The 21,076-nt window shown below is 46.6% G+C and overlaps 1 protein-coding gene across 1 annotated transcript; it reads right to left on the bottom strand.

Annotated features, from left to right (window-relative positions):
• Positions 1–12,670: 12,670 nt before the first annotated feature.
• Positions 12,671–19,130, bottom strand: IL1RN (interleukin 1 receptor antagonist). Its single transcript, XM_065890927.1, has 4 exons — positions 18,991–19,130; positions 16,481–16,569; positions 15,239–15,351; positions 12,671–14,017 (listed from the first exon to the last, which is right to left on the bottom strand). Exons 1-4 carry the CDS (start codon positions 19,104–19,106, stop codon positions 13,802–13,804), a joined length of 534 nt encoding a protein of 177 aa, XP_065746999.1. The 5' UTR covers positions 19,107–19,130; the 3' UTR covers positions 12,671–13,801.
• Positions 19,131–21,076: the final 1,946 nt, after the last annotated feature.

Here is a 21,076-nt window from a genome sequence, read left to right as displayed (position 1 = left end):
CCAAACGTCTAATCACATGACTGGTTCCCCTGGCAACCAGCCCCCATCTGTAGGACCTTTCCAAAAGTCACCTCATTAGCATAAACTCAGGTGGTGTCGAAAGCTGCCTGTTATGAATAACAAAAAACTCTCACCTTTGTCGCTGCAGAGCTATTTCAAAAACTGGGTACAAAACAAACAGACAAACAAACAAACAAAAAAAAAACAAGTATTACAACAAAAGATGCTCCTATCACCTTCTCACTCAGGAAATTACAAGAGGTTTTAGGAGTTCTGTGTCAGAGACCAAATATGTATTTCTTATTATATCACGATATCACACGTACAGACAAATAAGATGTTGGAATCAAAAATTAAAAATAAAAATTAGATAATAATAAAAATAAAGAATTAAAAATAAAAATTATGATAAAAATGTTAGAGAACCTACAGCAAAAGGTAGATATAAAGGGTGAAGAGAGAGGGAATTTCAGCAGAAATACGATCCCCATTACTTTTAAAATAAACAACCAAAAAGAATATAAATATATCTCCTCCAGGGAGGGAAACATCTCTACCTGTATTAACCTGGAATGAAGAGATACCTCAATCTTTCCCTGCCAGAGGGGAGATAGGCAAGTTTGTCACTTTCTGCATAAGATCAGAGCCTCCCAACATTGGGCTTCCTCTGCTATAGCATGGCCCACTGTCTGTGCAGGCAACATCTGAACCTCATCGTATCTCCCTGTGGGAATTGGGGTAGGGAGACCTAAGCAACAATGTTCCTCTCCTATTGCTATGAGTCATAAATTATCTCTTATCTTCTGCCAGTGTCTATGAAAACTGTGACGCGCTAACTTGCTGGCTTACAAACAGAGTAAAATCAAATCTCGGATTTTTTCACAGTTCCTGACTTAACAGAGATAAAGAGAAAAATCTTATAAGGAACCAGGGGAGAAAACACACATTGCATACGGTGACCCAATGAGAGGACTAACAGCTAACTCCTCATCAGAAACAATGTAGGCCAAAAGACAATGGAACATTGATTTTAAGGGCTGAAAGAAAAAAAATCTATTAACTTATAGCTCTGTATCTAGTTAAAAACATGGTTTTTTTTTTTTTTTTACGTCTTTATTGGAGTACAATTGCTTTACAATGGTGTATTAGTTTCTGCTTTATAACAAAGTGAATCAGTTATACATATACATATGTTTCCATATCTCTTCCCTCTTGCATCTCCCTCCCTCCCACCCTCCCTATCCCACCCTTCTAGCTGGTCACAAAGCACCGAGCTGATCTCCCTGTGCTATGCGGCTGCTTCCCGCTAGCTATCTATTTTACGTTTGGTAGTGTATATATGTCCATGCCACTCTCTCACTTTGTCACAGCTTATCCTTCCCGCTCCCCATATCCTCAAGTCCATTCTCTAGTAGGTCTGTGTCTTTTTTCCTGTCTTACCCCTAGGTTCTTCGTGACATTTTTTTTTCTTAAATTCCATATATATGTGTTAGCATACGGTATTTGTCTTTCTCTTTCTGACTTACTTCACTCTGTATGACAGACTCTAGGTCCATCCACCTCATTACAAATAGCTCAATTTCGTTTCTTTTTATGGCTGAGTAATATTCCATTGTGTATATGTGCCACATCTTCTTTATCCATTCATCCGATGATGGGCGCTTAGGTTGTTTCCATCTCCTGGCTATTGTAAATAGAGCTGCAATGAACATTTTGGTACATGACTCTTTTTGAATTATGGTTTTCTCAGGGTATGTGCCCAGTAGTGGGATTGCTGGGTCATATGGTAGTTCTATTTGTAGTAGTTAAAAACATGTTCTAAATAGAAAGCCAAATAAAGATATTGTCAACTAAATAAAACCTGAGAGTTTTTGCCACCAGCAGATTCACACTACAAAAAAAAAGTGAAGAAATTCTTCAGGAAGATAGGAATGATATAAGATAAAAATTAGAATCTACAGAAAAAAACAAAGAGAACTGGAAATGATAAATTTATGCGTAAATATAAAAGACAATTTTCTTTCTTGTATTAAATGATTTAAAAGTCAACTGACAATTTAGATAAAAAACAATAATATTGGGGGATTTATAACACATGTAGAGTAAGGTATATGACAAGAAAAGCACAAAGCATACAAGGGAAGGTAAATAAAACCATATTGTTGTAAGGTTCCTATATGTGAAGCTTTATAATGTTAATTCAGAGTAATATCAGTATAGGATATAAAAATAACTACTGAAAAAAAGAAGTCAGGAAAGTAAGGAAAAAATAAACAAAAAAAAGAGGGGACACATAAAAGAAATAACAAGACTGAAAAGTTATCATTAACTACATTAAACACTTCAGTTAAAAGGCAGAACTTGTCAAAATGGCTAAGAAAATACCCAACCCTATGTTCAGAAAAGACACACTTTAAGTATAAAAGATATACTCTAAGATATAGACAGGTTGAAAGCAAATGAATGGATAAAATATACTTTTAAACATTAAGCCTGAGAGAGCTTGGTGTGGTTATAGTAAGTTTGGACAGAGCAGACTTCAATACAAAGAGTATTCCCAGAAATAAAAAGTGTCATTTTATAAAGATAAAAGGATCAATTCGTCAAGAAAACATAACAATCCTAAATATGTATGAATCTAACAATACAACTTCCAAATATATCAAGCAGAAATTAACAGAACCAAAGAGAGAAATATAAAATTCACAATCATAGTTGAATATTTTAACACCTCTCTCAGTAATAAATAAAACAAGTACAGACAAAGTCAATAATGGTACAGAAGATGTAAACTTTATCATTCATCATTACCAAATCGACATTATAGAATATTACATCAGCAGCAGGATACATATTCTTTTCAAGTGCACATAGAACATTAACCAAGACCAACTATACAGACTATAAAACAATCTCTAAATTTCAGTGGGTTGAAATTGTATAGATCATGTCTTCTTGATCACAATGAAATTAAACTAGAAATCAACAACAGCACTTTATCTAGGAAATGCCCCAAAATTTGGAAATCAAGCAATATGCCTCTAAATAACCCGTGGGTCAAAGAAGAAATCCCAGGGAAAATTAGGAAATACTTCAAACTGAAATGGCATAAAGATAGATAAACAGATCAATGTAATGGAAGTAGAGTGTCCTAATATAGGTTCACACATGTATGGTCAATTGGCATCTTTTGGCAAAGGTATGAAGGTAATTCATTGGAAAAAGGAAAGTCTTTCTACAAATGGTTCTGGAACACCTAGAAACCTGTATGGTAAGAAAATGAACTTTGGGACTTGTATCTAGAATATATAAAGAAAACTTTCACCTCAATAAAAAATGGGCAAAGGATCTGAATAGACATTTCCCTAAATAAGATACACAGATGACCAATAAACATATGAAAAGATGCTCGGCATCATTAGCCATCAGAGAAATACAAATCAAAATGACAATGAGATACTACGTCACGTCCAGTAGGCTGGATATAATAAAAGATAATAATAAGTGTTTGTGAGGATATAGAGAAATAGGAATCCTCATATGTTGCTGGTGGGCTTATAAAATGATCTAGCAGCTTTAGAAAACAGTTTAGCAGGTCCTCAAGGTTAAACATAGAAGTACCATATGACCTGAATCCCATTTTCTGCTATATCCCCAAGAGAAATAAAAATACACATCCACATAAAAATTTGTACTTGAATGTTCATAGCAGCATTATTCATGATAGCCCAAACTGGAAACAACCCAAATGTCCATCAACTGATGAATGAATTAAAACAATGTAATGGGACTTCACTGGTGGTACAGTGGTTAAGACTCCACGCTCTCAGTGCAGGGGCCCCAGGTTCGATCCCTGGTCAGGGAACTAGATCCCACATGCATGCAGCAACTAAGAGTTTGCATGCCACAACTAAGGAGCCCTCAAGCTGCAACTAAGACCCGGCATGACCAAATAAATAACTAAAAAAAATTTTTTTAATAAAATAAATGTCTCGCCTTTTTAAAAAAAAAGTAATATATTCATACAATGGAATATTATTCAGCCATACTGGCCCATGATACTACAATATGGATTAACTTCAAAACTTTATGCTAAGTTAAAGAACTCGGGCACAAAAGATCACATATTGCATGACTCCATTTATATAAAATGTCTGGAATAGGCAAATCTATAGAGACAGAAAGTAGATTAATTGTTGCCTAGGACTGGGGGGAAGGGGAAGTGGGGAGTGATTGCTAAAGGATATGAGATTTCTATTTAGGGTGATAAAAATGATGAAATTGTGGTGGCGGTTGCATAACCCTACAGAAACACTTGTGTTAGCCAGGGTTCTCCAGAGAAATCGAACTATTTCTATTCTAGAGAAATAGAAAGAGGGTTTATTTATTTACTTATTCATTCATTCATTCATTATAGGAATTCTCTCCTGATCTGGCATCTGCAAGCTGGAGGACCAGGAACCCACTGGTATAAGTCCCAGTCTGAGTCCAAAGGCCTGAGAACCAGGGGAGCCCATGTCCAAGGGCAGGAGATGATGGATCTCTCAACTCAAGAAAAGAGAGCAAATTTGTCCTTCCTATGCCTTTTTGTTCTATTCAGACCCTTAGTAAATTGGATGATCTCCACTGGCAATAGTGAGGGCCATCTCCTTTACTCAGTCTACCCATTCAAATGCTAATCTCGTCCAGAAACCCCTCACAGTCATGCCCCAAAATAATGTTTTACAGCTATCTGGGTTTACAGTATCCGTTAGCTCAGTCTAGTTGACACATCAAATTGACCCTCACAATACTAAAAACCACTGGGATGTACACTTTAAACTGCATGACATATGAATGATGATATCTCAATTAAACTTTTTTTTTTCGGCCTTGCCGCATGGCTTGTGGGAATCTTAGTTCCCCGACCAGGGGTTGAACCCAGGTCCCCGACAGTGAGAGCACCGAGTCCTAACCACTGGACCACCAGGGAATTCCCTCAATTAAACTGTTAGAAAAGAAAAAAAATCCAAAATCCAATCTTGTCCCTTACCTCACAACACACATAAAAATTAACTCAAGATAGATTATAGACCTAAATATAAAAAACAAAATATCCGGAAGAAAACAGGAGAAAACCTTCGCAACTTTGTGGGTGGCAAAGATTTCTTACAAGTGGATAAAAAGACCTGATAAACAGAACTTTATAAAAAAAATTTTTAATTCTGTTAGTCAAAATAACCTGTTAGGAAAATGAATAGACAAACCCCAGGTTGGGAGAAAATATTTACAAAAAATATATCTGACAAAAGAGTCATATTCAGATTATATTCAACTTCTACAACTAATAAAAAATAAAACTCAATTAAAATAATGGCCAACATGAAAAGATCCTCACATCGCTAATTATTAGAGAAATGCAAATCAAAACTACAACGAGGTATCTCCCCACACTGGTCAGAATGGCCATCATCAAAAAGTCTACTAATAACAAATGCTGGAGAGGGCGTGGAGAAAAAGGAACCCTCCTACACTGTTGGTGGGAATGTAAATTGGCACAGCCACTATCAAGAACAGCATGGATGTATATACATTACCATGTGTAGATAGCCACTGGGAAGCTGCTGTATACACAGGGAGCTCGGTGCTCTGTGATGACCGAGAGGGGTGGGATGGGGGTGGGTGTGGGAGGGAGGCTCAAGTCGGAGGGGATATATGTATACATATAGCTGAATCACTTTGTTGTACAGCAGACACTAACACAACATTGTAAAGCAATTATACTCCATTAAAAAAAAAGAAGGAACAGCATGGAGTGTTCCCATTAAAAACTAAAAATAGAACTACCATATAATCCATCAATCCCACTCCTGGGCATATGTCCGGAAAAGATGAAAACTCTAATTTGAAAAGATATATACATGTACCCCAATGTTCATTGCAGCACTCTGAACATGAGACCAAGGGCCCCATCTCTGCACACAGCTTCCTGTGTTTCTTCTCTAAACTGGGATCAGACTTTACTATGCCTACAAAATGTTGCTTCTTCTTGGGAATGTGTGTATTATTGAAACGAATGATGACAGGTCAGATTTTCCACTGGGGACCTAAGCACAGCATCGAGTGCTATTTGGGGACACAAGTGCTACACTGGTGGCACAAAAGCTGAGAAAAGAGATGTTCTTTTCCTTTCTTGGAACCCTCTTGGACACCTGGAGAACTGGAGACTCCGGACTTATCTGGAGAGATTGCCTTTGGCACAGACATGGACAGATAAGGAGAGGAGGGAAGTGGAGGGAGATTGGGGATGAAGGTTGTGACAGACATGAGTGAGGCTCCCCCATTGGGTCATCCAGAAATACTGGGTGGAGAGAGGCTTCCTATCAGAGGATGGTGAGGGGCTTAAGGGGGAGCTGGATCAGGACCATGACACGCAGGTGGTGTGATCTGCTTTGCTTCCACAGGCTGGAGACATCTGGAGACACTTGGGTTATAACATTATTAAAACGGTTTTTATAGAGAGCTTTTATACAGAGTACTTTCACATATGTTATTTAATCGTCCAAACGACTCCGAGAAGTATAATGATTTTGGTTTTTTAAATGAATAAAATAAACCTCAGGACGCTTAAGTAGCCCTACCGAGATTTTTGTGGTTCTCACAACAGGGACACAGAGACACCCAATTTGTCCCCGCAGACCCCCATATCTACCCCAGGAGAAGGAACCGTTATTTTCCCAATTCACCCCACAACACACAAGAAAGAAGACAAAAACTGGAAATACCAATTAACTATGGGAAAATACTACCAATTACGCGTGGGTATTTGAACTGGTTTCCACTCCCGGCTAAGCTCGCTAGGGGGCGCTCTGTGTGTCATCTCCAGCACCTGGAACTGACGCGGAGTCCTTGCTCCATGAAGGTTGTTGAACTAATAATCAGGCACTGATGTGGGGAAATGTCCTTGCCCTAATGGAGCTTGAGATGTAGTAGGGGAATAGACAAATAAGCAAACAAGCAAATATATAACATGTCAGAAAGTAATCACTGCTAGGAAGAAAAATAAACAGGCCACAGAGAGAGCGAATGAAAGAGTCACAGGTGGCTTTGGGTGAAAGAATGCTATTTTAGGCAGGATAGTCAAAAAAGACCTCTCGGATAAGGTGCCATTTGTGCAGATGTCTCAGTGAAGAAAATGAAAAGGGAAGAGTAAAAGGGAAATGCACATGAAATTAATATACTTCAGAAGGTATTCGCAATAAGCTTTACAGGTATCCCCCGCTTTTCGAAAGTTTGCATTACACCGCTTCTCTTTTACGAAAGACTTACTTAGTACCCGTTTTCACCAATGGAATCCGAAGAGGATTTTCGCTTTTACAAAAAAAGGAGAAAAGCAAAAATAGCATCAGCGTTTGTTTTACAGCCAACTGTTACAGAGGCAGCACACACTCCAGAAGCAGGAGTAGCACCTAAGCACCCCTGAGCTCCTTCCCTGGGAGCTATACTCAGCATCTCAGCATCAAGGCACCATAGCTTTGAACTGTGTCTGTGAGCATCTGTGCTTTATCTCGATTTATTTTGTGCATCTGTTAGCAAGATGTGTCCTAAGCTAATTTCTTCTTCACTTTATGCCATTCAGGCTTATGAAAGGTTTCACAGGAACGCTCTACTTCCGGGCAGGGGAGAAACCTAAAATCAGTTTCAGGTAAGTGGCTAGGTGCTCTGGGGGGTTGCAAAATGCAAAACACTTAGTCCCTACCTTAGGTTATTCAGGGGACAGCTAAAACATGCCCACCTGGAAAGACCTCATCAGTATTATGCAAATCAGCGTTCTGGACCACAGGTCCTAGTGGAAGTTTCAAGAAATTGGGCTTAATGTGGGCTGGCATGGAGGGTCCTCAATGCCTTCATGGAAAAAGTGGCCCAAGAGCCTGGATTTGAAAGTTGAGTAGAAACTAGTTGGTGCAGAGAAAGAGAGTGGACACTCCGAATTAAGGCACAAGGTGATGGAGGGGTAAGGGATTCAGAGTTTCCAAAGCCTGTTCCTGCCTTAGGACAGACTATAATGCTAGCCATCACTAGCCAAGCCCAGCAGGATCTAGCCCCTGCCTACCTCTCCCCCGTCCTCGTGTTCCGGCCACACGGCCTGTGACACAAGGAAAGAAAACATCCATGACTCATAAGGAATGCTGCCAAGGAGAGAGAAGAAAGTGGCAGAGTGACTCCATCATGGCCCATGGAAGGGGGTGCCTGACTCCAGGACATAGAACTCCACTCCCTTTGCAGGGAGACCCGCAGAGTGGAGGTGGAGTAACAAGAGAAGCTGTCTGAGTTCACTGGCCACCAAGATCATTCCTCCACTCTGACTTCAAGTCAAATTTTCCGAGTCATCTGACCCTGCGTGGACTTTCCCTGGGGAGAGGATGCAGGCACCGCTGTTCACTCTATGGATCCAGTCCTCATGGTAATGAGGGTCTTGGCTCTTCTGTTTATCTGTTATGGAGAGCTCCAGCCACCACCCTCCAACATGAAAAAGTGCACGTCTCCCTTGCAGACATGCCGCAGGGGTTCCTGTGTTGCGTTCCGGCAAGGTGGGTGTGTGTTATTTCCTGGGTGGAGGTGCGGGTGGGGGTGGGGGGTGGGGTTAATTCCACATGTCAATCAATCATCCAGGTAAGCGGTCCTTAGCTGGAAACAGGACTACAGTGTGTTGGCTTTCAAGCAGGTGTAAGAAGACCCTTAGAATCTCTCAGGTCACACCCTTTGGAGAATAGACATGGATAAAAGACAACATTTGCTGGGTGCTTGTCAGGGGTCAGACTCCTATGTGTAAATAGCCCAAATCAGGACTAAACTACAGCTCAGCTGACAGGTGAATGAGAATAAACTTTCCCTGGAGTGAAAAACCAGGTTTTTCTTAGGGAATCTTTGAAAGACTAAATCTTCACCCCTGAGAGCATAAACTGAAATAGTTATTTGTCTTCCCAAGATTTTTCCCAAAACAAGAGAATAATCGAACTATCTTCCAGAAAATGCTGACCCCTGGTGGACATTTCTTAAAACTGCGTTTTTAACACCCCCCCCCCCCCACCCCCAGATCCAGGTAACAGCAGTAGACCCAGAGGCAAAATTTTCTTTTGAAAGTTGAACATCTCTCTAAGTTTTCTCAGGCTAAGAACCCCAACAGAAATAGGGTATTTCACTATCTCTCCAAACTTTTCTGAGAGCTGGGTTTAATATCAAGCATGTTGAGATCTGCCATTATGCCTTAGGGATTTCATCGTTATGTGAAGAGAAAAAACAAAATTATTTGGTTTGCCCAAGATCTGCAAGGATTTTGCCCCGATTTTAACACCTTCAGTTATAGCACAATCTATGTGCCCCCCCACTAATTAAGCTCAAAGTGTCTTAACAAGACTAAGAAAACAGAAAACCTTCTTCTACTGAAACCAAATCCCCCTAAAACCGAGTTCCTCTGCCGAGTTTATGATTAACCTCTCTATCCAAAACTGTATTATTCCCTTTCTTGTCCCATACCTCTCCCACATCAGGATTGAGGAGTGTCAAAGAAAAGAGGGATTGTAACCAAGCAGGAGCCCATGGAGCCTTCCCAGAACAGACCCACCCTGGCCCCCCGCATGTCCTCTGCTGACCTTTGGAGCTCTCTGACCCACAGATTCCTGCTGTGCTACTGAGTGACATCGCCTACACACAGGAGCTCCCCTCCCCCAAGTCCCCTTGCCCTCCTCTCCTTCTAGGCAGGGACCTGCTACTGTGTAGCCTCTGGACGGACCCTTGCTGTGATGTACCTCCCCGAAAACATCATCCAGTAAAGTTGGTGTGTGCTGCTGCCACCTGGTGGTCAGATCTTTTTCCTCCATCAGCCTCCAAATATCTCAAGCCTCCTAGATTCTGAGGCCTTTCCCTTTCTCTAGGTTTCTTTTAAAACTTCCCCGGTCCGAGTCCTCTCTCTCCTTAAATTTTCTGACCAATGAAATACGTTAATCCCTACTGAGAGGTCAGTGGCCAATTTATTTATTCACCAAATATTTATGGAGCACCCAGTATCTTCCAAGCTGGGTACTTGGGATACACCATGGAACAAAACCGATGAAAGCTCTGCGTGTGTGGAGCTGATGTTCTAGCAACATGAGGGCGGCTTAAAGCTTTTCCTCTCTTAAAGAACATTTCAAGCCAAAGTGAGGAGATGGTAAGAGGGGAGTTTTTGGTACCATCAGGGAGCTACTGGGAGGGATAGCAAGGATGTTTGGGTTTGTAATTACAAGAGTCAGTTTAACAAAAATGCCAAAATAAAACCCAAAATAACAAAAAAACCCCCCAAAAAACCCATGAGGGCTTCCCTGGTGGCGCAGTGGTTGAGAGTTCACCTGCCGATGCAGGGGACACGGGTTCGTGCCCCGGTCCAGGAAGATCCCACATGCCGCGGAGCGGCTGGGCCCATGAGCCATGGCCGCTGAGCCTGCGCGTCCGGAGCCTGTGCTCCGCAACAGGAGAGGCCACAACAGTGAGAGGCCCGCGTACCACAAAAAAAAAAAAAAAAAAAAACCAGAGCTTGTACATGGTTTGAGTGCTTCCCTTCGAAGCAGAGCTGCCCTGACTTTAAGGTGCCTCCAATCACCTGGAGATCTGGTTGAGAGGAAGACCCTAAGTCAGTAAGTCTGGCGTGAGGCCTGGGATTCTGCATTTTAACTCCCAGGTGAGGCTGCTGCTCTGCCACGGACCACCTTTTGAGCAGCAGGGCTTTAAAACAGATTCCTTTGAGCACTGATTCCTGCAGGACTAATACTAGTAATCAGAACATTCCTACCGACCACAGAAAGTTGTTGCAAAGATTAAATAACTCAGCCCTTTGCATCGGCTGATTTCTGCATCAGAGGTAGGAAAACTGAGACTCCAACACTTTAACTAACTCATCCATGAGCACAGTTGCAAACAGGAGAGCCAGGAAGCGGCTCCAGAGTTCCAGGGCTCACATACGTGCGCGGCTATGTGACTGCCTCGCCTGTTGCTAACCTACAGTTGGCCGCTTAACCAAATCGCGTGGTGTCTGAGCCCTGGGCTTCACCTCCTGTGTCATGAGGGGAGGATGTCCATGGAGCCTCACAAACGTTAGCTGCAATTGTCACCATGAAGCCTGGAAGGGTTTTCTGCCTTGAACGTCCTCCTTTTACCAAGATTGAAAATATATCAGCCACACTCACACTCTTATCACACACAGCGTTTCACTCATATCGTCTCACTTCATCGTGTATTGTCCCCGTGGAGCAAGTGACTCCTTCCGTTTTACACACGAGGAAGAGAAAGCTGAGTGGTGGGGCGACCTCATTGTCGTCTTAGGATCTGGGATCTAGGCGAGATCTTAAAGATTTTCTCCAGTCGGTTGCCCTTTTTTTTTTTTTGACCGTGCCATATGGCTTATGGGATTTTGGTCCCCTGACCAGGGATCGAACCTGGACCCTCGGAAGTGAGAGCACGGAGTCCTAACCACTGGACTGCCAGGGAATTCCCAGTCGGTTGCCTTTTAACCTGCTCAGTTTTGTTTGTTTGTAGCAAGGACATCTCTTCAGATAAAGCCCTGCAGGGAAGTCCAGTTTGGGAAGCAAGGGGCTGGGTGGGAGCTGAGTTCTAGGGAGGGAGCCTCGCCTCTCCATTCCCCTTTTATGGGCTTTGTTTCCAGGGACCTCAGAGAGGCATCCAGGGAGCTCTGTTTGGAAAACCCCAATCTAAGTCAACACTCTTCCTGGGAGAAGGAGGGACCTGGCTTAGGAAAGGGAGGTGACTTGGCCAAAATCACACAGCAGGCTGTGGGCCCAGCGGGGCCTGACTCTAGGACTCCTGGGACCCAGCCTAGAAGTCGGCAGAATCCCAGGAAGGGACAGCGCCCCTTGCTGGCCTGACTCTATTAGCCGTAGCCGAGGGGTGTTTGATAAACAGTCATTCTTACAGTCCTGCATTCCCATCTCATGGGGCCACATTCAACATTCCACCTGTTAATTTCACCATTTCCCAGGTGCCCCCTTCCCTCACATCCCAGGATGGGGGGAGGGGGCAAGGCTTTTTATTTTTAGACATTTCAAAACTGTGAATATAACATACATACAGAAAATCGCCTAACCACGCCCATGCCAAGAAACAGAATGCTGCCTGGCCCCTCGCGCCACCGCCCCGCTTTCAGGCAGGGCGCACCCTTGCTGTTCTCTGTGTCTCTGCATCCCTCCCCACGACTGTTCCATTTGCCTGTTTTAAACTGTATGTAACTGGAATCGTGCTCTATGCATGCTTTGGGGATTCTTGAAGCCCACAAGATGTTTGCAAGATTCATCCGTCTTGTGGCTGCAGCCAACTGTGGTTTATCCATTCTCTTTGCTGTCGAGCGTTATCTTGTACGTATGAACGTACACGGTTTACGTGTTCATTCTTCTGGGCTGGGGGGTTGGGTTGTTTCCAGTTGGAGGCTGTTGTGCACGATGGTTCTGCACACCTTCCTGGCAGAGAGATTTGCTCTCCTGTTATTCGAGGAGAGCGAGGCCCAAGGAGGAAAGGACTCAGAGGAGAGACACCAGGCCCGGCCCCAGGGTTTGAAAGCCCTGTCGCTGGACACAGTTTTCCAGTTCTCTTTGCCCCAAGCCCAGCAAGGCCATGGACACAGCCAGCAAAGTAGATGAGTTTTCAAGTTTTCAAGGTTTTATTGTAAAACAAAGCTCAGGTCACAGGGAGTAGGAAACTTTCCACTCAACACATACAACACACGTTCACTGAGGGCACCTACTGAGGGCCAGGCCATGTGCTTGGCTCTGCAGAGACCTAAGACATGGGGGGGGGGGTCAAGGTCCCTGCTCTCAGGGGCTCACAGGATGGTGGGGAGACAGACAGAGGCACAACATCTTCCAAACAAGTCTCAGGGTGTCGGAAGTGCTAAAATGGTCAAGGAGCGATTCATTCCTCCTGGGAGGTCTGGAGAAGCCACATTTGTGCTGTGTCTTGGGAGCTGGGGGATTCTGACGGGAGGGCAGGGAAGGGAACAGCACTGCAGGCAGCTGCAGGAGGTCTGCAGTGGACAGGGCGCTCAGGGCCTGGGCCGGGGGGGCGGTCTAGACTTATAGGAATGTTCCAGAAAGAAAAACACTAGGGGACCAACCTAGTCCACTAACTTTTCATTTTTACAGGTCAGGGCATCACAAAAACAAGAAAGACAAAGAGGAAAAGCTATCACCTCCTTTCACCATCATTTCTTAAACAAGGGGATATTTAATCTTCTACCCCCTTCCAGAAAGAACATCATCTCCAAATAAAGGACTCTCTCTCAAAGCTGGCTTAATGAAAAAAAAAACAAAACAAAAAACCAGGAAACGCTTGTTTTTCATTTTGCCACAGAGCCTAAAACTCTTGCCCCTGGAAAAGCACCAGTTTGCAAAGAGCGGGATGGGAGCCCCTTGAGGGGAGGTCAGCAAGTGGCCTGCGGGCTCTGGGGCCTGGAAGGGAAGTGAGGGAGGGGCTGGGGCTGGCCAGGGTGCCTGGACTTTACCCTGAAGGTACAGGCGACCCTGAGGGCTTTGATCGGGGCCGTGATCCCACGCACACTTTAGAAAGACCTGGCGGAGGCCTCGTGGAGGCTGGGTAAGTAGAGGAGGCTGTTCTCAGGGCTCTTGTACCTCCTTCCGAGGGCCGCCCCCACCCCCGGCCAAGGCCGCCCCACTGAGCGCTCACTGCAACCATGGCGAGCCCCCGGGGGGGAGGGAGAGGCATCTCTGGAGTCACAGATGTGCTGGGAGTGGGAGGCAAGGGATGCTGAACAGCACCGCTACTGGTCCTGCTGGAAGTAGAACTTGGTGACCTGGACAGCATCTTGAGGAGTATTGGTGAGGCCCACGGGCTGGTCGGTCTCCAGCGCGGTACAGAGGAACCAGCCGGGGCAGGCGGCCGACTCGAAGCTGGTGGTGGGCCCGCTGTCGGAGCGGATGAAGGCAAAGCGCTTGTCCTCCTCCTTGCTGCTGTTCAGGTCAGTGATGTTTACCGGCTGGGGGCCAAGGAAAGAGCAGAGAGGTCCTTGCACCCCAGCCCCCAGGACCTGGCCCCGTGACTGCCCACGGAGAAATGCCGGCCCAAAGACCATGGCAGGACACCCAGTGTCCCGGGTCTTGTGACACAAGGAGGCTGTCCCACGGTTACACCTTGATTTGGGGAAATCTGGTCACTCCAGCCCTCGGCCAATATGTTTGGGAAACACATGGCACCATCAGCGGCATCAGTAGAGGCCAAGGCCTGGGGAGGCTGGTGGTCTGTTGTGTCTGCACCTCCAAGAGAGGGGGCTGTGGACAAGGTGGGCAGGGTATTGCAGTCCATGCGAGACGTTACCACATTATCGTGGTCACTCCAATGCCACACAGAGCAGGCAGCCCCGCTCCAATAAAGTGCCTATCCACTAGCGGACAGAAGGGACAGTGCCATAGTTACGGCCACTCACAATCTGAGTTAAGATTTTGTCCAACAATCCCCTGATACAAAGCCCTCTTTTCCCAGGGCTGGTAGCCCATTGCTATTGCACAGGGGATTTCCCTGGTGCCCTAATGGTTAGGATTCCAGGCTTTCACTGCCATGGCTCAGGTTCAATCCCAGGTCCGGGAACTGAGATCCTGCAAGCTACACGGCATGCTTCACCCCCCCACCCCACCGCAAAAATAAGAAATATTGTACGGGAGTACAGGGTCTTGGATGGGATGCCAGCTCATGGGTTTGAGTAGATAAGGGTTGGAAGAGGATGGTCCCAAATGTTGGCTTTACCGAAAGAGGGCAAGTCCAAGTGGGTTGGGGACCCTTGGGCAAGAGAGCAGCATACAGAGGTTGAGGTCCCTAAAGGAGCCATGCCTCCTGGTGTCCACACCCTGGTAGTCCCCTCCCTCGTTGAGGCTAGGCCTAGCCACCTGACTGGCTTTGGTTAATGGGACATTAGTGGTATGATACAAGCAAAAGTTTAATAAGCGTTTGCACATTGAGGCTTGTCTTTTTGGAGTAATCCCTCTTGGAAGCCAGCACTCATGTCATAAGGAAGTTCAAGAGGGCAGCTGAACTCAGAGAGACCCCGTGGGAAGAGAGCCTGGAGGACGGACCCCAGCTATACCACGTGGCACAGAACTGCCCAGCTGATCCTAGTCAACCCACAGAATCATGAGAAAGAACCCACTGTGCTTGTTTTAAGCCACCGAGTTTGAGGTGCTCGTTAATCTGCGACGGTCCTTACCTCCAACCCGAGCTTGATCTCATCACCAGACTTGACACAGGCCAGGCACAGCTTCCCCCCATGGATCCCCAGGAACATAGCATGGGGCTCGATGGGCACCACATCTATCTTCTCTGGGGAAGAACAAAGGGGAAGTTCAGGTTGTACAGAAGAGGAGGCACAGATGACGAAGACACAGCAGGCTGGACTCTCCCTGGGGATTCTTCCAGCCCCTTAAGTAAAACCCCAAGGTCAGAAGGACAGCAAGGGCCCCCCTTCCTGGTCTGCATCCAAACAGAAGATCAAACCAAGCACACTAGCTAGCTACTCCTCAAGGTCCAAGGCACCTAGAATCTACTCCAGGTGATTTCTATCCTTCCCTCCCTTCCCCAGGACCCCTGCGCTCTAGGTCAACAGGTGTGCTGCCCATGGGCAGGGAAAACAGCACACGAGGTCATGAGTGGGGCGCCGGGGCTTGGTCCACAGAAGCCTGGGTGACTTTGAGCCCGCCTCTTCCCCTCGGTGGTCTCCATGCCCTCGTGAGGGAGTGAACATCTCAGCCTCTCTGTGTTTAGAGTCCTCATTGGGAGAATTACCAAAAGGACAGGAAAGGTGGGTCTCACACCCTTTAAGAGTGAGACGGGGACAGAGAACAAGGGGATGGGGATAATGCCATCCTACGACCCCAAGCCAGCCAATGGGGACTTGAAAACATCCTAGAGGGCTGGTGCTGAAAGAATCCCACGTCCCATCATCCAACTGCTCTTCTTTTACTAACGGGAAAACTGAGGAACAGAGTGGGTGAAACTTGTTCAAGTCCATCCAGTTTGACATGGATCTGGAACATGACTAAATGTGGTGTCCTTGATTAAGGGACATAACCCAGCCTTGTTGATGGTGTATTACTTTTGGGTGGGAGTGAGAGTTTGATCACACAGGAACACGGGGGCTTTCTAGGCACCAGAGGAAGGAAAGGGCTGAGCTTGCCTCCTGGGCCATACCTCCCCCCAGGTGTGGCCCTGGGACCACGGTGCCTGTAGGTGGTGGCTCCCAACCTAGACTCCGCCCATCTCTGCCTTCTTGAGGCTGTCCCTGTCCGTGTCCTTCAGTGGCCAGGCCTCTCCATCTTCAAACTCGGCCACAAAGAGCCAGCAGCATTTAGGACATCACACCTAAAGTTCCCAAGGTTGGGCCACAAGGCTGCAGACTCTAGGCAATGTGACCAGGGCCCACATCACATTGGCCTTCCTTGCAACTACTCACCTTCCAATTTAGTATTTGGTCCTTGCAAGTATCCAGCAACTAGCTGGTTATTTCGCAGGTAGAAGGTCTTCTGGTTGACATCCCAGATTCTGAAAAGCAGAAGAACCTAGCTGTAGTGGACAGTTTCTATGTGCCCAGCCCCTTCCTGTGTTCCCCAGACTTTGCGGAATCTGCATCCAACTTTCTGCCTGGGGTGTAGAAGTTAGCACACCCATATCATGGATGTGGAGACTGAGCCCAACGCTGGTTAAAAGAGTGGATACAGGGCTTCCCTGGTGGCGCAGTGGTTGAGGGTCCGCCTGCCGATGCAGGGGTTGAGGGTCCGCCTGCCGATGCAGGGGACATGGGTTCGTGCCCCGGTCCGGGAAGATCCCCCATGCCGCGGGGCGGCTGGGCCCGTGAGCCATGGCCGCTGAGCCTGCGTGTCCGGAGCCTGTGCTCCGCAACGGGAGAGGCCACAACAGTGAGAGGCCGCGTACCGCAAAAAAAAAAAAAAAAAAAAAAAAGAGTGGATATATGTATAACTGATCGCTCTGCTGTACACCTGAAACTAACACAACATTGTAAACCAACTATACGCCAATAAAAATTTAAAAAGTAAAATAAAATAGAAGTAACAACTTAAAAATATTTTAAATAAGAAATACATTTTGAATATGAAAAAAACTGAAAGAGGCCAACCCCCACAGCTGGTGAGCTGTGCGCCTGCATTCTACCCCTCTCTATTTTTTTTTTGCGGTACGCGGGCCTCTTACTGTCGTGGCCTCTCCCGTTGCGGAGCACAGGCTCCAGACGCGCAGGCTCAGCGGCCATGGCCCGTGGGCCCAGCCGCTCCGCGGCATGTGGGATCTTCCCGGACCGGGGCACGAAGCTGCGTCCCCTGCATCGGCAGGCGGACTCCCAACCACTGCGCCACCAGGGAAGCTCCTACCTCTCTCTTTGCCTTGCTCCTTATGCTCAAGTTCTCAGGGCAGCCACCTTCCACTTCAGCAAAGCAGGCTCTAGGGTAACACCATCAACAGAACTTCGTGGGTGCAGAAATGTTCTATGTCCGCACCATCCAATATGGCAGCCACCAGCCACACGCAGCTATTGAGCGACCGAGGGTCTGGATTTTTTATTTTCTTCTCTTTTTATGAATTTAAATGTAAATTTTAAGATTCATCCAAGACTAGTGGCCCACACGGCACAGGGTTAGAAGTTTCGAGGGTCAGAGCCCCTTGCAGCTAACTCCCTCCAAGCCTTAGACCGTGGAGGTCTGTCCCCAGAGCCTGTCCTCTATTGGCCAGTGGCCTGTTTTGGGTCTGGCAGGGGCCGCTGTCCCCAGGGACAAGTCAGCTTCCCCTCCAGCTCACCCCATGGCCTGTTTCTGGCTTCCAGTTTTTTCTTCTTGGTGAAGGACCCCTCCAGCTGAGAGCAGGGCTTGCAGCGGTGAGATGCAGTAAACAGAGCCCCAGCCGCGACGCGGACCCTCTACTCCCTGCCGCCCACCAGCATGACCTTGGACCTGTGCTTCATCTCCTCACCTGTGAAAGGGGGCTAGCAACACCCACCTCAGCAGGTGGCTGTGACGAGCCCCTGAGCCCAATGAGAGGGGGTCAGGCAAACTGTAAAATTCCTGGCGCGAGTGAGCATTTGACCTTCTGTGATTATTCTTAGTTCCTGGATGAGCTGAATCCCATCTGAAGGGATTAAACATCCCTGGAGCATCTCCTAGAGCTCCCAGCCTATGGGAGGAGACAGAGGCAGACCCCTGGGGGAGGGACTTCTCTGGAACACACACAGGCACGCAGAGTCCCAGCCTGTAGCCTCAGGCGAGAGAAACTCAGAGTTGGAGGGTGAGATCACCCCGACGTGTCCTGGGACATCATGGCCCAGAGGCCGCACTCGGACAGTGTTCTGTTTCTATCAGCATCACAGCCTGCTATTTTTACAGCCAGGGATGATGACATCTCACAAAGTCCCTGACCTGATTTTTAATAATCGTAATCGTTGCCAGGCACTTTACTGCTCACAGAACATCGTCACGCTGTTATCCGTGCATTTGACCTTCACATCAACCCTGTAATGCAGGCAGGGTTAGCATTAACCCCATGTCACAGATGGGGAAACTGAGGTCCCGGGGGAGCGGGACCCTCTGATATATCAACACAGACAGGCACTGTTAACAGTTAGTCTGGAACTCTGGACTGTGCCCTGCCCACAGCGCCCCTCTCTGCCTCTTTGCCTAGCATGCTCTACCAGGCCCAAACCCCGGCATGGCTCCCAGGCACGTGTCTGTCACCAAGTTGCCGGGGTCTCTGGGAGAGTCCGCCAGGCCCCCAGCCAAGCTTCGCACATTTGGGATATTTTGAAATACAAGCCCAGAAGACCACGGATGTGGCAGCCTCCTACTTGAATAAGCATCCCTTTCCAGCCCAAACCTCATGGAACCTGGCAGCCACAGACGGCTCTCTGTTCTTTCTCCATTTTCTACCCGTCCAGCCCCACCTCCTCTGGGTCAGCCTTACCTGAAGGCTTGCATCTCGCAGGGTCTCTTTCCCAGGGGGTAGCAGGCTGTCTCTGAATGGAACAGGAAAAGGAGGAGAGAGATTAGGTAACCGTGGTGACACCTGCAGACTTCCATCCTGTGACCACAAGGCAATGGGAGACTGCCATTTCAGACCCAGAGGAGCTGCTTATAAAGAAGATCGTCCCTCACCAAGACCAGGCTGCGGCCACTCTGTCCCACTGTGAGAAACGGAAACGCCCTCACATTTTCAAAACGAGAAACCTTGCTGTTGTCACTTTCAGCCCTGCTGAGTGTCGCAATGGGATGTTGTAACCCATTCCCTCCCCTTTTCCTCTGTGCAATTTCCCCAAAATTGAGATTTTTTATTTCCCCTTCACGGAGTTCCTGGGAATAAGAGCACACTGAAAACCAAAGCCCTTCATCTGCCCGACAGGTCTCCTGAGACTTTGCAAAAACAGGTTTGAGTAGAAATATCCCCCTTTCCTAAGAAGTCGAGTGGCAGGGCTCCCAGCACCCGTGACAGACTCAGGTCACTTTGTGTTTTTTGAAGGCGGGACAGCCTTGCTGGACTCTGGACCAGGCGCTGGCAAACATTCTGTTAAGGACCAAATAGCAAACATTTTAGAATTTGCGGGGCCGTACGTCACTATTACCGAACTCGGCTGTCGTAGCTGAAAAGCAGCCTTGGACGATCTGTAAACCAACAAGCTAATTTAATTGTGCTCCAATACAACTTTATTTACAAAAAACGGGTGGTGGCTGGATTTGGCCTGAAGTTTGCTGCCTCCTGCTTTAGAGTAAACTTCCTGAGAGGGACTTTGAAACCAACCCTATTCCTGTTATCGACGTCTTTGAAGTTATGGTCTCGGGAAAATGGGGTGAACTCAGCGTGGGACGGAAATGAATCCAAAAATCTACCTCTAGCACTTGCCGTTTGCCACCTGTGTGACCTGGAACAAGTCACTTATCTGGGTCTCTGCTTCTCTCTCCTCACGCTCAGAATGAGGTTGATTATGTCATTCTCATAGGTACGAGGACGGAAGGACGGAAGGAAGGGAGGAAGGAAGGTTGGTTGGAAGGCAAAAGCTCTGGCTCATAATGGGCACTAAGAAACATTCACTTCCTTTCTTACTACATTCTAGACAGTTAGGAAAAAAGAAAGTGTATTCCTATTAATGGACAGAAAAGAGGTGAAGCGGGTCCTACATGATCTAAATGGTAGGAGAATGTAACGCTAGTGCAGAAGCGCAGACTGTAGCCTTTGAGGACTGGATGGGCACTCAGCGTCATTCTACCTCACCCCAGCGCTCTTTCTGAGGGAGACCCAGAGAGGGGAGGGCACCTGCCCAAGGTCACACAGCTCTTCCATGGCAAAGGTGTAGCCAGAAATCCAGGTCTCCTGACTCCCACCCAGGGGTCTCCTATTACAGCAGCAGATCTTGAGGAGTCTGACTTTTTTTTCAACCAACCAATCAGAGGCTGTGTCCAAATGAGGGTAAAATCTGTCAGAGAGGTAGGGTACACTGCATATTTGAAAGTTACTAAGAGAGTGGATCTTAAAAGTTCTCATCACAAGCAAAAAATATAATTGTATAGCTATGTTGTACATCTGAAACTCACGTAATGTAATATGTCAATTATACCTCGATAAAAATTTTTTTTAAAGAGGAAGTTTGCGAATGAATTTCTCAGATCGTTAATGAGCTCCTCTTCCAGAGCCAGTGAAACATTTCTGCAAAAATTGTCACCTCCCTGAGTAGGACAAAACGGCACGTAGGCACATCTCCTGCTCTGTTCTCACGAGCTGTGCGACCTTGGGGGCTCCTACTCGCCTTTGAAACACATGTAAGAAATAATGTCTACCTTTGAGGGCTGTGTTGGGGGGTTGATTGTTTTTGTTTGTTTTGGGGGGGCTGGCTAAAGGAGGTGATGTGTATGAACCTGCTTGGTTATTTGTCACTTCCAGTATTTGCTGAATTGGGGTTTATAATTTCTGGAACACTTATGAATCATCGGGTGCATACCTTGGTCGTCGCACCTGCTGTAAGGGAACAAGGCAGCTTGCCACCTCCCAGGATAAGTTC

This window comes from Phocoena phocoena, chromosome 14 (assembly GCF_963924675.1).
Source record: "Phocoena phocoena chromosome 14, mPhoPho1.1, whole genome shotgun sequence".
Lineage (NCBI taxonomy): Eukaryota > Metazoa > Chordata > Mammalia > Artiodactyla > Phocoenidae > Phocoena > Phocoena phocoena.
Note: the sequence above shows the minus strand (reverse complement) of the source record. Positions and strands in the feature narration are given on the sequence as shown.

Coding starts and splice junctions, on each gene's coding strand:
- IL1RN (XM_065890927.1), bottom strand. CDS start 19,106: ATGGAAGTCTGCAGGTGTCACCACGGTTACCTAATCTCTCTCCTCCTT. Junction 15,352..16,480: donor ACCAAATACTAAATTGGAAG/GTGAGTAGTTGC, acceptor GTTCTTCCCCAG/AGAAGATAGATGTGGTGCCC. Junction 14,018..15,238: donor AGATCAAGCTCGGGTTGGAG/GTAAGGACCGTC, acceptor CTTGGCCCCCAG/CCGGTAAACATCACTGACCT.